The sequence below is a fragment of the Rosa rugosa genome, chromosome 1 (assembly GCF_958449725.1).
Source record: "Rosa rugosa chromosome 1, drRosRugo1.1, whole genome shotgun sequence".
Taxonomy (NCBI): domain Eukaryota; kingdom Viridiplantae; phylum Streptophyta; class Magnoliopsida; order Rosales; family Rosaceae; genus Rosa; species Rosa rugosa.
In genome coordinates, this window is record NC_084820.1 from 6792761 (window position 1) to 6807299 (window position 14539).

Genomic DNA, 14539 nt, shown 5'->3' on the forward strand with positions numbered 1-14539 from the left:
GACGTCCTTCGTGGATGATGGTCGTCTGCTTCGCCGTGACGGGATCGGCCTGGTCCAAATCAGTTCTCTCTTCGTTCTCTGTGACCTAAATTTCAATACTGAGAGGTTCAATTTCGAACAACAGTGAGGAATTGATTTACAGAGCTTGGATTACTTCACTTACTTTGAATTGAGCTTGCTTCATGTCTCTGGAGAGATCGGCGATTTTTTTGCGGAGATCGGGGAGGTCCTCGACGGCGGAGATCGGGGAAGTCCTCGACGGCGGAGTCGAGGAGGGCCAGCCAGCCGGAGACGGCGACGGTGTTTTCGTTGAGGGATTTGCAGAGGGAGAGGCAGTGGATGAGGACGAAGATTTTGCCTTTGGAGTAAGACGACATTGTTTTGAGGGCGGCACTGAGGTCCGCGGCGATGCCCCTGAGGGCGGTAAGGACGGAAGGCGACACCACATGAAACCGGAAACGAAGCCGGATTCCTCTGATCTCCGAGTTGCTGCGTCGTCACTGGAGCTGGAGGGGAGAGAGAGAGAGAGAGGGTCGTGTCGAGCGCCGGAGCCAGAGGAGAGAGAGGACTGGGTCGATCGCCGGAGCCAGAGGAGAGAGAGCCGGAGGTCAGTTGGGAGAGATGGGGGAGAGAGGAGAGAGAGTCAGAGAGATTGATATTGAGTGGTGAAGCTGTAATTTATTAATTGTGTTTAGAGCAAAATAGTCATTTGTTGTTAAATTGTGTAGGTGGGAAGAAAAAACTGTTGCTGGGGTAAGTGAGATAATTTTTTGTTATTTTGGTGCTTTTGGTCAAGAACCCTTAGTTGAATTTAACCGGAAATATTTCCGGTGTTGAATTCGAATCTAATAGCTGTAGGTAGGTTACACTAAAGATGCATTAAAAGTACTAATAAGCAAAATTATACATGTTAACAAGTTAAATTATTGGTACCATTGACTCCAATTACATGTCTTATCTCTCTCAAACATATTACTTAATTTAATTACTTGTCACCTTTAAGAAAAAACAATATTAGTAAATAAGTCATAAGAAAAACAAGGATTTGTAAAAGTTCGTTGACATGGGTGAGTTGATATTAAAACCATACAACACGACTGAAAACTTGAAAGGAGATGACTGTTTAGGTCATTCTTTCCTAATTTTTATTTAATTTTCACACTAAACAGATACTGTACTACAGCTAGTCTTGATCATCAACAATTATGGGTATTAATTAATGTAATACTTGTGATATACTTATTTATGCTGACCATAATCACGCGGATGATAAAAATGGGAATGTCTCCCTTCTTTGAGAGGTGCAATTAACAAGTATTCGTTCCACGTCAAGAAATACTTTTGGGCGTAATGCATTGAATTAAGGTAAAAGTTGTTAACTTAGAAATTATTCAAATTCCTTCTTTTTAAATGTTAACTTAAGAAGAATCCAAATTAGGAACGATCAATATCCTTTTTCGTGATATTTCTGATCAAACTTTATGATAAAATCACTTAGGAATGATCAAAATTTATGTTTTTGTAACGTTTTTTCTGACGCTTTAGATGCACTCACGATAAATGTTAGTAACTTTCTCTTTTAACTTTATTTTTTTTTATCCTGGCTCATCATGTCAACTCTCTCTTTCTCTTTTTCTTTTCCCAAGTCAATTAACTGACTTTGGATTACATCTTGAATACAATGTGCACACACACAGATAATGCAGTGGTATAATGTGCACATTTAATTTGTATTTTCAAAAAAGTTTTACTAACTAGTTACGCATTAAAAGTAAAAATGAAACATCTCATAACTAGATATGATAAAATATGAAATAAATAAAATTTGAAATATTTAAAGTTTTAATGGTCATATATGAAGTGTTCGAATATTCGATTATAGATTGTAAATGATTGTCGTCTTTAAAGATATCTACTACCGATATGACCATCTTGTCGTCATCAAAAAGAACAATTACCCTATAGAGTAAACGTTGAAACAACCATGCATGAGTAACGTTACTAAACTGAACAATAACGATACGTGTCGAGTGCAAATGATTGCACCTATGTTCCGACATATATTTTAACGCCTCGATCATGAACTTTTATCGTTTTCAGAAAGAATAACTTAACTATAGTACGAGTCTCCCGACGTATTTAGCGTCTCGATCGTAAATTTTTCTCTCAAAAATTTACCATCTCATGTTCAAGTGTAAACAGTAACTATTGAAATCCTTTTGGGGGAGTTTGTCAGATATTCTTAGCGAAACAAAAGTCGGTTTAGGCATAATTTGAGAAGAAACAAAGGCCTATTAATTGACAGATCGAATCCCCTCCTTTTGGGTCTTTCCTCCTTTCCTTCCTCCCCAAAAACGAAACTTCTCACCCCCCTTCCTCCTTTTTCCCAACGTTTTCAACAAAACCATCGACCAACAAAAAAAAAACCAGATCCCCATACCCAACCGCGTAAAAGCTCCCTTCTCTCTCTACTATCCCATAGTAATCCAAAAAAAGTCAAGTCACCGTCAAAAGCCAATCTCACAGCGTTCACACTGCGCACACGCTTCTCCAGCGACCCGTATATATACAGACCCGAGTCCACCTTCCATCTTCACACACTCACCATTTTCCAATTCACACCCCTTTCATTTCCTCAAACACTTTCACACCCAACAAACCCAGTTTCTCTGATTCGCTCATGGAAGTCACTCCTTTCACATTTCTTAATCAAGAGGAGGACTTGAACTTCTTCAGCTTATATCCCGAGATGCAAGACTTCGGGATGAATGATACTACTACTACTGCTATTGGGTTGAAGAAGCGGAGGAAGGTCGAGGAGGACGATACCAATGGCGCCGAGGAAGAAATGAAGAAGAAGATTCCTTTCACTGACATTCTCACATCGTTGATGATATTGGACGAGGAAGAGAAGCAGGAGCAACAACACTACTTTGCGCAATCCCAGCTACAAAAGGAGACTCTTGACGCGAATTACAGGAAGAAATCCGAAGTGATGAATCAGTATTATTCTGATTTCCAGCAGAGCGGTTCTGAATTGAACGACTTGGAGCAATCCCGCGGCAAAAGGAGCCGTGGCGCTGCTTTTGCCGCGGCTGCTACCGCGGTTGCCGCCGCCGAGACTACTGTTCCACCCGCGGCGGCCACCGCGGAGACCTCCGCTGCGGCAGGGCCGCACCGGAGGCTGTGGGTTAAGGACAGGTCCAAGGACTGGTGGGACCTCTACAACAGCCCCAACGTTTCTGAGGACGAGTTTCGGAAGGCGTTTCGGATGAGCAAGGGCACATTCGACATGATTTGCGAGGAGCTGGACTCCGCCGTGACCAAGAAGAACACAATGCTGAGGGATGCGATTCCGGTGCGGCAGCGGGTGGCCGTCTGCATATGGAGGCTGGGTACCGGCGAGCCGCTCCGTCTCGTTTCGAAACGTTTCGGTCTCGGCATCTCCACCTGCCACAAGCTTGTGCTTGAAGTCTGCGTGGCTATCAAGACTGTTCTAATGGAGAAGTATCTCCACTGGCCCGATGAGCACACATTGCAAGCAATCAAAACCCAGTTCGAATCCATTTCAGGCATTCCTAATGTCTCCGGTTCTATGTACACGACTCATGTTCCGATCATAGCACCCAAAGCGAGTGTAGCAGCCTATTTCAACAAGCGCCACACCGAACGTAACCAGAAGACTTCTTACTCCATCACAGTTCAAGGTGTGGTTGATCCTAAAGGCTTGTTTACCGACATTTGCGTCGGCTGGCCTGGTTCTATGCCGGACGACAAGGTGTTGGAAAATTCTGCTCTGTACAAAAGAGGCAGCTCCGGCCAATTGAAGGACGTTTGGGTGGTCGGAAACAAAGGCCACCCTTTGATGGATTGGGTTTTGGTTCCCTACACCCACCAGAATTTGACATGGACACAACACGCCTTCAATGAAAAGATTGGGGACATTCAAGGAGTTGCTAAAGATGCATTTGCTAAGCTCAAAGGGAGGTGGTCTTGTTTACAGAAGAGGACTGAGGTGAAGCTCCAGGACCTGCCTGTGGTGCTTGGGGCTTGCTGTGTTCTCCACAACATTTGCACCATGAGGAACGATGAGCTTGATCCCGAGCTCAAATACGATCTCTTTGATGATGAGATGGTTTCTGAAAATGGTCTGAGGTCTGCTGGTGCAGTTCAAGCTAGGGATCACATTGCTCATAACTTGCTTCACCATGGCCTTGCAGGCACTGGATTTCATTAGCCATTTTCAGTACTGTTAAATTTTATATCAGCTTTAGTCGTCTAGAATTACCTGGGATGGTATAGAAGATTGGTATAGTTTGGCTTGGATGATTTTGTGTAGAACAATTAACAGTGTATTTTCTAGTCCCTGTGATCGATATAATAGTTCATTTTTTATTTTTGGTATCTGACTATGATTGACTATAACTGGTTGAGATTTGAGAATTTCAGCTTCTGATATCATTGTCAGCCATAACTATCCGGGTTTGTAATAGCTAGCGAAACTGTAAACAATAACTAATCGAACGACTCTTTTAACTTCGGAGCGAATCTTTCTTAGGGCAATAAAATTGAAGTATGCAAAGAGACCCACGGTACCAGGTTTGACAGAATTTGTGTTGGCAACATCAGAGCCCCAATTTTCAACATTCCAGACAAAGGGAGTTCATTATCACAATTTGTCAAACTTTTCTTTCTGATTTTAAACGCGTTTCGCCTTATCTCTTTGGCACCACCATCATTACGATTTGGCTCTGCCCCCACCTTCCTCTGACCTTTGAATTGTTTGCTTCAGATTGGCAAACCAGTCCTCCTCTGGTCATTGACCTCAACAAACCTTTTTTTAGCATCTATGAACAAGGTGGAGACTCAGTTCTCATTACATCTGTTGAGCTTGATAGTGATGGTTCTTGGTATTATGAGTTTCATTTGAAGCTGCTTATTCAAACAAAAGGAATTAGGTGCATATATAATCATACCAAGCATAAATCAGGCTTTCCTTTCTACCGAATTTTTCTTCAATACCATTGGTTCTACATAATTGTGTCTTTTTTCTTTTATATCACCGACTGTATACAACTATGTATCTATCTTTTTGATCACGTGAATTTTTTTTTTTTTTAAATTTTTTTTATCTCACTACCATATACAACTATGTCAGTATTTGATTAATGAAGACAGCTCGTTAGAATTTCAATTTTCAAAGTAAAGTTTCAAGATAAAGTTGACATTAATTGCATGATAAGCTATGGCACCAAAGTGCCATTGCTGCACTTTGGTGCCATTGCTAGCAAGTGCAGCAACAAATTTTACCACTTGTGAAGATCCGGTCTTTCCAATTGGGAAACTGTTCTTTGTTCTTTGAATCACTTGTACACCTTGTTGCATTTAGTTATCTTTCAAAATTTTCTAGTAATACTTTTTGGTTAACATTGTCATATAATTCTCTCATTTTAATACTTTGTTAGTTTGTTATATACTTTCAAAGTTTCAATATTTTGAGACTCGAGATTTTCATAAATTAACAAACTCTTCATCGCGTAAAAGAAATAGTATTTGCTTAATACTATTTCATCTAATCTCCGAACTCCAATTTAGTTTTTGTATTCAGTTTGGTCAGATGGTGTCACCGGTGACGATGGTTCATAGTTTCATACAAGTACACCATACACAGATCCCATCAGTCAATTTCCAGACATTGTCTCCAACCAAAACGGGCCAAGTTGTTATTTTGGCCTTTTGGGTCCAGCAAGTCCTTGTCCGTACTCCTGGATTTTTGTCCTTTTTGAAAATTAGCTCATAATTCTTTTAATTTCAAATAGGCTTCTCCAAAAAAGATTGTTCTTACAATTTTCTTTGAGTTCAGAAAGATATATTTCTTCCGTCCAAAAAGATGCTCTAGCATGATCTAGAGAAGAAAGGGTGAAGATTGAGAGCAGGTAACAAGATGGGAAAAGTTATATGAACAAATAAATATTAAATATTTTGATTTTGTTCTTATATTCTTTTGCAATAAGACGGAATAAAGCAGACATTATTATCATAATCGTCGTCGAATTCAATTATAAAGAATTTAAAGCCTATTATTGAAGATAATTATTACAAAACCGATCAAATCATAAATCATTCAGTTATCGTTTGTCATATTAGTGTAATATTATATAAAATACTTTCATGCACAATTTGAATGATTGAAAATCATTATTTATTATTAGATTATATTACAAAATAATCGAGAATGATTGAATGTCTGTATTTTCAAATTTACAGCTGTCCACCTTATCATATTTAGTTTGAAATAATGATATAAAATTATTCATTCTCGAGTCCTTATCATTTTAGCTTGATTTTATAGAAATAATTTATGTTCAGAGTTTAAATAATTTGAACGACGGTCATTCACTAGACCACATTACCCAATCACCGAATATTAATTCGCATTTTCAAATTTGCATACATCCACCCTAGACCGCTTCTTTGTTTCTCACAATAATAGACAAAAAATCAATAATAATTTCCAAACCCATAAATTTTTTACCTTTTTAAACAAAATATTACTTTTACCTCTGTTCTTGAGACAAGCTCCCCAGCAAAGGCCAATTTTTTGGAAGCACAGCACAAGTCCAATCACACAGCGCCACGCGTCGGGTAGAAAAAAAAAAAAAAAAAAAGAACGTTGAAGAGTAAAAAACATAAAAATAAAAAAGAAAGCTTTTTTTTGGAGGGGGAGTTGTCACTCGTCACAATCACCAAAAATTTAGAGAGAGAGAGAGAGATGGAGAGGAGGCAGAACAAGTCGGAGGTGGAGGAGGGAATGGAGGAGGAGGAGGAGGAGGAGGAGGAGCAGGTGGGGCCCACGGGCGGGGCCGGGGCGGAGGACGGTCAGGTCGGGTCGAGCTTGACGCTGGAGAGGGTGGCTGCGGCCAAGCAGTTTATAGAGAGCCACTACAAGGCTCAGATGAAGCACATCCAGGATCGTAAGCAGAGGTTAAAAAATCAATCACAACCAAACCAAACCATTTTTTTTTTCACCTTTTTTGTAATTTTTGTTTTTTACTGTTTGAAATGATCTATTATTCTTTTTTTTCTTTCTTTTATGTTCACTACCTGATGGTGTTGTTGATCGCTGCAATCTCCGGGGGTGTATTTGCTATTGCATGAAGTTGAATGATTGAATTAGGTTTGCTTTGATTTGTTTCTGATTGTACAATGCGGTTTCGGCGGCTTGGTTGGTTGGTTTTGTTTTGAAATGAGGGGTGTTTGGGATAAAGAGTTTTGGAATTCATTTGGTGTATGGGAGGGAAATGGGGTTTGTTATATCAGTGTGTTCTTGGTTTTGTGAGGTAGAAGCCTTGGAGGGAAGTGCATTATCCGTAGTTTGTTAATGTGGGGAGGCAATTTCTTTCCTCCTTTTTCTTTTGTTTTTGGTGTTTTGTTCGTGTGTATGCCTGCATGGACTGAAAGTATTATTTGGATTGTGTGTGTACATGTTGCAATGAGCGTATTGTTTGACCTAGTGAACAAAACATAGGAATTTAATAAGGAATACCAAACACTGGATACTGCGTAAGATTTGCAAATTACTGAAGAACTGCTCAGTATTGCAGCCTTTAAAACATGTATTGCAAAATCAACTTAGAAGTAATTAATGAGCTGCAGCTTCAAACAAATTGAGAAAGTTATTAAACCGTGCGGTTTGAGTCCCTTTGCTGCTTCACTTTTGCAATAAACAAACATGTCTTCTTTTAAACCTGTTAGCTAGGGCTCGCCTGGTACTTTTTTTTTTTTTTTAATCATTTTTGCACATTTGCGGACATTTTAACATGGGAATTTGTGCCTCTGGATTGTTTCTCATTTGTGCTTTTCTCATTCCTGCCACTAGGTTCTGTCTATTTCATTCTAGAGAGAAAAAAAAAAGTCTGTTTCTTGTAAAAAAGCTACACCTGTGTCACATTCTTACACATTGCTGAAGTGATATCAGCAATTATTAGACGATAAAGTTCCTATTCAGTGTTTGATCTTGATATCTCCCTCTCATAATTTTATTATATTCAGACGCTCAGTGCTGGAAAAGAAGTTGGCCTCTGAACATGTACCACAGGAGGAACAGGTCAATCTATTGAAGGATTTGGAACGCAAAGAGACTGAATATATGCGACTTAAAAGGCACAAGATTTGTGTTGAGGATTTCGACCTTCTCACCATAATTGGCAGAGGAGCCTTTGGAGAGGTTAGAGTTATGTTTTTGCAACATGCATAGATGCTTGGTTAAATTTTTTCTCTTTTCTGTTGTAAACAAATTTCTTTTTTGGTTGCATCCCTTTTAAGAAATTTAATATGTAGAGAGAGTCAGCATAAGCATATTTCAGTTCGCTATGTGTTGTTTATTGTTCTAAGTGTTGATTAATGCCAAGAAAAGGATATGATGGTCATATGTTTTTCATTTTTCTATGTTGTTGTTCAGTATATTCCTTTAGCTTATGTTTGGAACTTCATTAAGAATATTATTCTAATATTATTACAGGTTAGATTGTGTCGCGAGAAGATATCAGGCACCATTTTTGCCATGAAAAAGTTGAAGAAGTCAGAAATGCTCAGCAGGGGACAGGTAATAATATAAGGCAACTAAATACCTATTTAAACTTTAGCTTATGATACCTTTTAAGCTAAAAAGTTATGAACTTCTGTTGCAGTTACTTGAATTTCCATCCTGTTACAGTTCTATTAAGTGGCTTTTCACATAAGTTCAGCGAGAACAATTGACTTATTTCCTTCCTTAAATGCTAAAATCATTTGATGGATGTTATAGGTTCTGTATTCCACTTACTCGATACTTTTCATGATTATTTATACAGCTGACCATTTAATGCCTGTTAATAATGGGCACCATGCAAAACTTTTCTCACAACCATTTATGTAGATGGTTGACCTGTCTGATCATCTGTATTGCATGATGTCTAGGATCACCAAACAACCTGGTCTATGGTGCACTTCGGTTTTGTTCCTTTTCCATTGTAGGCATATTATATATCTAAACCTTAGGTAAGGACATCCTTACCTGAGAAAAATCCTATATCAGTCCGGCTACACTAAGGACGTCCATACCTAGCCTTAGGTACGGATTTCCGGTTTTCACCCACTTTCCGATCACATTTTCACATCTTAACCGTTCAGTTTTTAGGTCCTAATGTATAGATCACCTCTGCAAAATTTCAGCCAATTTGGTGATCGTTAAGGCATCAAAAATTGCAATTTACCATTATAAATACGAACGGTTCCGGTTCGACAGATTCGGTCCGTTCGTGTAAATTGCAGTTTTGGACGCCTTAACGATTACCAATTTGGCTGAAATTTTGCAGAGGTGATCTATACATTAAGACCTAAAAATTGAACAGTTAAGATGTGAAAATGTGATCGGAAAGTGGGTGAAAACACCAAATCCGTACCTAAACCTTAGGTAAGGACATCCTTACCTGAGAAAAATCCTATATATATATATATTTTTTTTTTTTTTTCTTTTCTTTTCTTTTCTTTTTTTCTTTCAATGTCTCGAATAGTTGGATGAACTCTTGTGAAATATATAATCACTGCTAGTAAAGTGTTCTCTCCTTTGTTAAAGAATAAATACATGATATTCATTTAGTCCACGTGAATTATTCAGCACAAATACTTAGGATTTGCCTCTTTTGCTTAATACAAATGGTTGACTTGATAAAGAAACAGATTTATTATAGTTTGATCTATTAATTACTGTCTGATACGTGTTTTGTCAAAGAACTTTCAGTGTTTATGAGGTTAATTTTTACGTGGCAGCTCCAGTTTTCTTTTTCTGCTTTTTAAATGGTGAAGATGAATAAATGTTATTTTCTGAAACTATGTCAACTTCCATATTAGCTGAACTAGCAACAATAATGATCCCTTCGGTCCTTCTCAAATGTCCATGTCATTTACTAGGATAATATTTCATCGATGTTCTCTTTGTGGAAATAGTTGCACTCATTCGTCTCCTATCTACCATGTAGGTTGAACATGTTAGAGCTGAAAGGAATTTGCTTGCAGAAGTTGCCAGTCACTGCATTGTGAAACTCTACTATTCATTTCAAGACGCTGAATACTTGTATCTAATTATGGAGTATCTACCTGGTGGAGACATGATGACTTTGCTTATAAGAGAAGAGACTTTGACTGAAACTGTTGCTAGATTTTATATTGCTCAAAGTGTTCTGGCAATAGAATCTATTCATAAACATAACTATATTCACAGGTTGGTTTCTCATGTTGTTTACATACTTTTCAATATATGAGGACAAGAATTCTCTACTGCTGCACTATCTTCGTAGGTCATGCATCAACATAACATAATGTAATTCTTAAATTTGTTCTATCTGTTTTCAGAGATATAAAACCAGACAATCTTTTATTAGACCAAAATGGTCACATGAAGCTCTCTGATTTTGGTCTTTGCAAGCCTCTTGACTGCTCAAATTTATCTTCCATAAATGAAAATGAAGTGCTCGATGATGATAACTTGCATGAGACAATGGATATTGATGAATCCTCCCCAGAGACCAAAAATGGGAGGCCCTGGAAAAGCCCGCTTGAGCAGCTTCAGCATTGGCAAATAAACAGGAGAACACTGGTAGGGAAATGATTCTTCTCATACTGCTTCATATTACTGTTAAAGTGCAACCAACTGATGTTTGATATTTCTATATGAAGTAATATGGCATAGTTTTAAAGAGAGAATTGATAGTCTGAAAAGGAATTTCATATGTAACTAATCATCTCCCTATGTCTACAAAAGGTTTTGACCAAAAAAAGTGTCCTTGGATAGAATAAACCATATGCTTACAAAGGTTTTGAGATTGCGATGGGTAGGGTCGCCTGAGTGGTAATAATAGTGTTAGTTGATCAAGATCAGAGGAGCATACAAGAAATGATATATTTCTGAAACAAACTTGAATTCATTAATTTCACTAAATTATTAAATTTGTATCATGCTTGACCCCAAAAACAAATGCATCATTGTGTCTGGGGAAGACCATATTCTGTACCGACTATCAAAAACACTGAAGTTTTTTTTTTCATTATATGATCAGTCAAATTCCTGGATGATGAGCTTAATCTTATCAGTACATCAGAGTTCTTATTATAGTGTATTTTGACAATTTCAGAGATATGTGACGTTAGAAATTTTGTTTTCCCATCCTACTCATACTACTTTATTTATTATGATAGGCATATTCAACAGTTGGCACACCGGATTACATTGCTCCAGAAGTATTATTGAAGAAAGGATATGGCATGGAGTGTGATTGGTAACTTCAAACAATTAGATTATCTGTTCCTTATTGGCTTTCTTACTCAAATGGAAAAATAGAACATTGAGGTTTCTAATTGTGTTTTTAAGTGAAGATCTTTGGATTCTTATTAGATTTGTTGTAGTAGCTAAAATAAATAGTGTACGATAAGATTAATTATGCATTCTGTTTGCTTATGTACCTGATGGTAGGTGGTCACTGGGTGCGATAATGTATGAGATGCTTGTTGGTTATCCCCCATTTTACTCTGATGATCCAGTAACAACATGCAGAAAGGTTAGTTTGCAACGAGTTTATGTTTCAGTTAAATTTTTAATTGGGTTATAGAATATTCATTTGGCTTTTGGTTCATCTTCTTCCATGTTGGTTTTCTCATGTTAAGTAAACCTTATTTTGAAATCGTAAAGTTTGCAGAACCTAACAATTCTTTTATGATGTGCTTAGGCCATTGCTATATATTATGTCTTACTAAAGATTTATTGTAAATTTAAATATAAATTCTTATGTTCAACTTAACGTATTTGATCTATAGATAGTGCATTGGAAAAATCACTTGAAATTTCCCGTGGAAGCAAGGTTGACGCCTGAAGCAAAGGATCTGATTAGCAGGTTTCTCTGTGATGTTGAACATAGGCTTCGTACAGCAGACCAAATCAAGGTATTTTGTCTCCCTCGTTCTTATTTCTGTTACCTTCAAAGTGTTGCATGAGTTTCTTGATCAATATTTTCATTTTAAATTTTGATCAGGCGCATCCTTGGTTCAGAGATGTCCAGTGGGACAGACTTTATGAAATGGAGGCCGCATTTAAACCAGAGGTCAATGGGGAACTCGATACTCAAAATTTTATGAAATATGATGAGGTGAGGTCTTGTATGCTGCTGTCTTCCTTTGATATCGATAGTGAGTATTGCTCTGTGCCCTTGTGTCTGAAAGTCAGGTGAATGCATTTGTTTTTTCACATTTTAATGCCACTTGATATAAGAACATTATGGGTGAGAGCATGTTGGTTTGTTCACCAGTTCATAATTTATGACCTGTGGGAAATGATCTCGAGAACCTTAGAAATTTGCTAATATGACGAGGAATTCATCCTTGAATTTTTTGCTTCCACATTGCTCTGTGAGCTCTATGCTGTTTTTTTTCCCTCCCCTTCAAATGGATTTTAGCAGATATTGTTTCCTCTGTTTAACATCTTTGATATAATATATATATATATATATACAGTCCGGCTACACTAAGGATGTCCTTAGTTTTTCTTAGGTACGAATTTCCGGTTTTCATCCACTTTCCGATCAAATTTTCACATCTTAACCGTTCAGTTTTTAGGTCCTAATGTATAGATCACCTCTGCAAAATTTCAGCCAAATTGGTGATCATTAAGGCATCCAAAACTGCAAATTACAACAATGTAAACGAACGGTTCCGGTTCGACAGATTCGGTTCGTTCGTGTAAATTGCAGTTTTGGACGCCTTAACGATCACCAAATTGGCTGAAATTTTGCAGAGGTGATCCATACATTAGGACCTAAAAACTGAACGGTTAAGATGTGAAAATGTGATCGGAAAGTGGGTGAAAACAGTAAATCCGTTCCATAAGAAAAACTAAGGACATCCTTACCTGAGAAAAATCCTATATATATATATATATAATGTTTCCTCTCATATACAGTACTTAATTTTAGATAAATTCTTATTGTGCTATAGGTAGATGCACCAGCGCCCGGAAGAATTGGATCTGGACTAATGAGAAAGGTATGGTTTCATAGCCTAAATAATTCAAACACTAAAGTGGAGGATTTCAATTCTATCTACCTGGTGCTGGATTTTGTCATAAAAAACGCCTAACAGGGTACACTCGAGATGCTGGTTTGTTGTATTTCAAATTTGATGCTGTGAGCTTCATACTCTGTAGTCTGTAAGGCGTATTTAATTCCTATAGACTAGAGGCCTTCTTAGAATAATATAATTATGCTTTTATGTTGTCATTATGTTATTCTTTCTGCTTTTAGATTGTTTTGGCCTTGAACTTATCTAAGGTCATGGCACAGTTCCTGTTAAGTCCTCATGTGCTTATTTTCTTGTTTGTTAATAAATCATTTGTTATACATAAAGAACCCTTCCATTCCTCAGAAAGGACAAGTGTGGGAAAAAGAGAATCCCTCTTATACTACAACAGTGCTATGCTTGTAACCTCATGGAGTTTTGATTTAATCATAACTTTCTTTGCAGATGTTGTTGACTCCTAAAGATCTCAGTTTTGTTGGCTATACATACAAAAATTTTGAGGCTGTCAAAGGTATGAGATATCATTCTACCGAAGTATAATTTTCTTGACTTCTTTTTTCCCTTTGATTGTCTTGATGGAACACACTCCTAGGTTTTCATATGATGAGCACCATTATTGTCATTTGTCAAGCTTCCCTTTTCATTTTTCATTTACTATTCCCGTATCATCTCACTCTTTATTTTGTTTCATTTACAGGTTTAAAGAGGAGTGCATCACTAAATCGGTCCTCTGTTGACTCTGCAAACAGTAATGGATCTTAATCCGAACTGGCTTCCTCAGCTTAAGTTTTTAGGTGTGATATTGAGTGAACTATGCCTAATCAATGCTGTTCCTCGTAGGTGATTCTGTACTGGACTACTCCAAAAGGTATTCGGTAGATGACATGGAAGCTCAGGTGCTTGCTGATTCAGGGGACGTCATGTCAGAGTGACGCATAGCGCCTAGTGTAACAGGCGGACGAGGCCCTTCTATCAATATGTAGGGCATTCCTGCTTGTTTTTTCCCGTCAGGTTTTGCCCTAATCAACACAGTCGACTGCTACATCTTCCAGAACTCTTAAGTGTACAGTAATGTTGAAGACACTTCAAGATGATCCCATTGATGGGTTTGTTTTGTAGGAATAGCAGTAGATTTCAAAAGCTTTTCAAAAGCTTTCATATGTATCCAGTTAGTTGAGGTTGTATCAAGGTCCTGACTACCCAGGTTGGCAGATAAAGAACATGCCTTCACTTGTGGCAGTTTCTGGTCTTTCTTCCTTTCCTTGATTTTCTAGGAAACTCTGGCTATTTTAAACAATGACCGCCCAGATAACTGGAATTGTATCATTGCCTTTGGCTTTTATTTTTGAAGTTTTATGGTGAATTATATTCAGTAAATCTCCTCCTCGCCCTAATACCAAGGGCAAGGAGAAAATGTAACAAGTTTTTGTTTCTT

At 37.7% G+C, this 14539-nt stretch overlaps 2 protein-coding genes across 2 annotated transcripts; both read left to right on the forward strand.

Moving 5' to 3' along the window:
• Positions 1-2588: 2588 nt before the first annotated feature.
• On the forward strand, positions 2589-4395 carry LOC133713495 (protein ALP1-like). The gene has a single exon (XM_062139541.1). It carries the CDS (start codon positions 2681-2683, stop codon positions 4235-4237), a length of 1557 nt encoding a protein of 518 aa, XP_061995525.1. The 5' UTR covers positions 2589-2680; the 3' UTR covers positions 4238-4395.
• Positions 4396-6734: 2339 nt separating this feature from the next.
• On the forward strand, positions 6735-14470 carry LOC133713501 (uncharacterized). The gene is made up of 13 exons (XM_062139548.1): positions 6735-6984; positions 8053-8227; positions 8522-8605; positions 10020-10261; positions 10393-10636; positions 11236-11315; positions 11510-11594; positions 11851-11976; positions 12066-12179; positions 13024-13071; positions 13549-13615; positions 13802-13852; positions 13945-14470. Exons 1-13 carry the CDS (start codon positions 6773-6775, stop codon positions 14034-14036), a joined length of 1620 nt encoding a protein of 539 aa, XP_061995532.1. The 5' UTR covers positions 6735-6772; the 3' UTR covers positions 14037-14470.
• Positions 14471-14539: the final 69 nt, after the last annotated feature.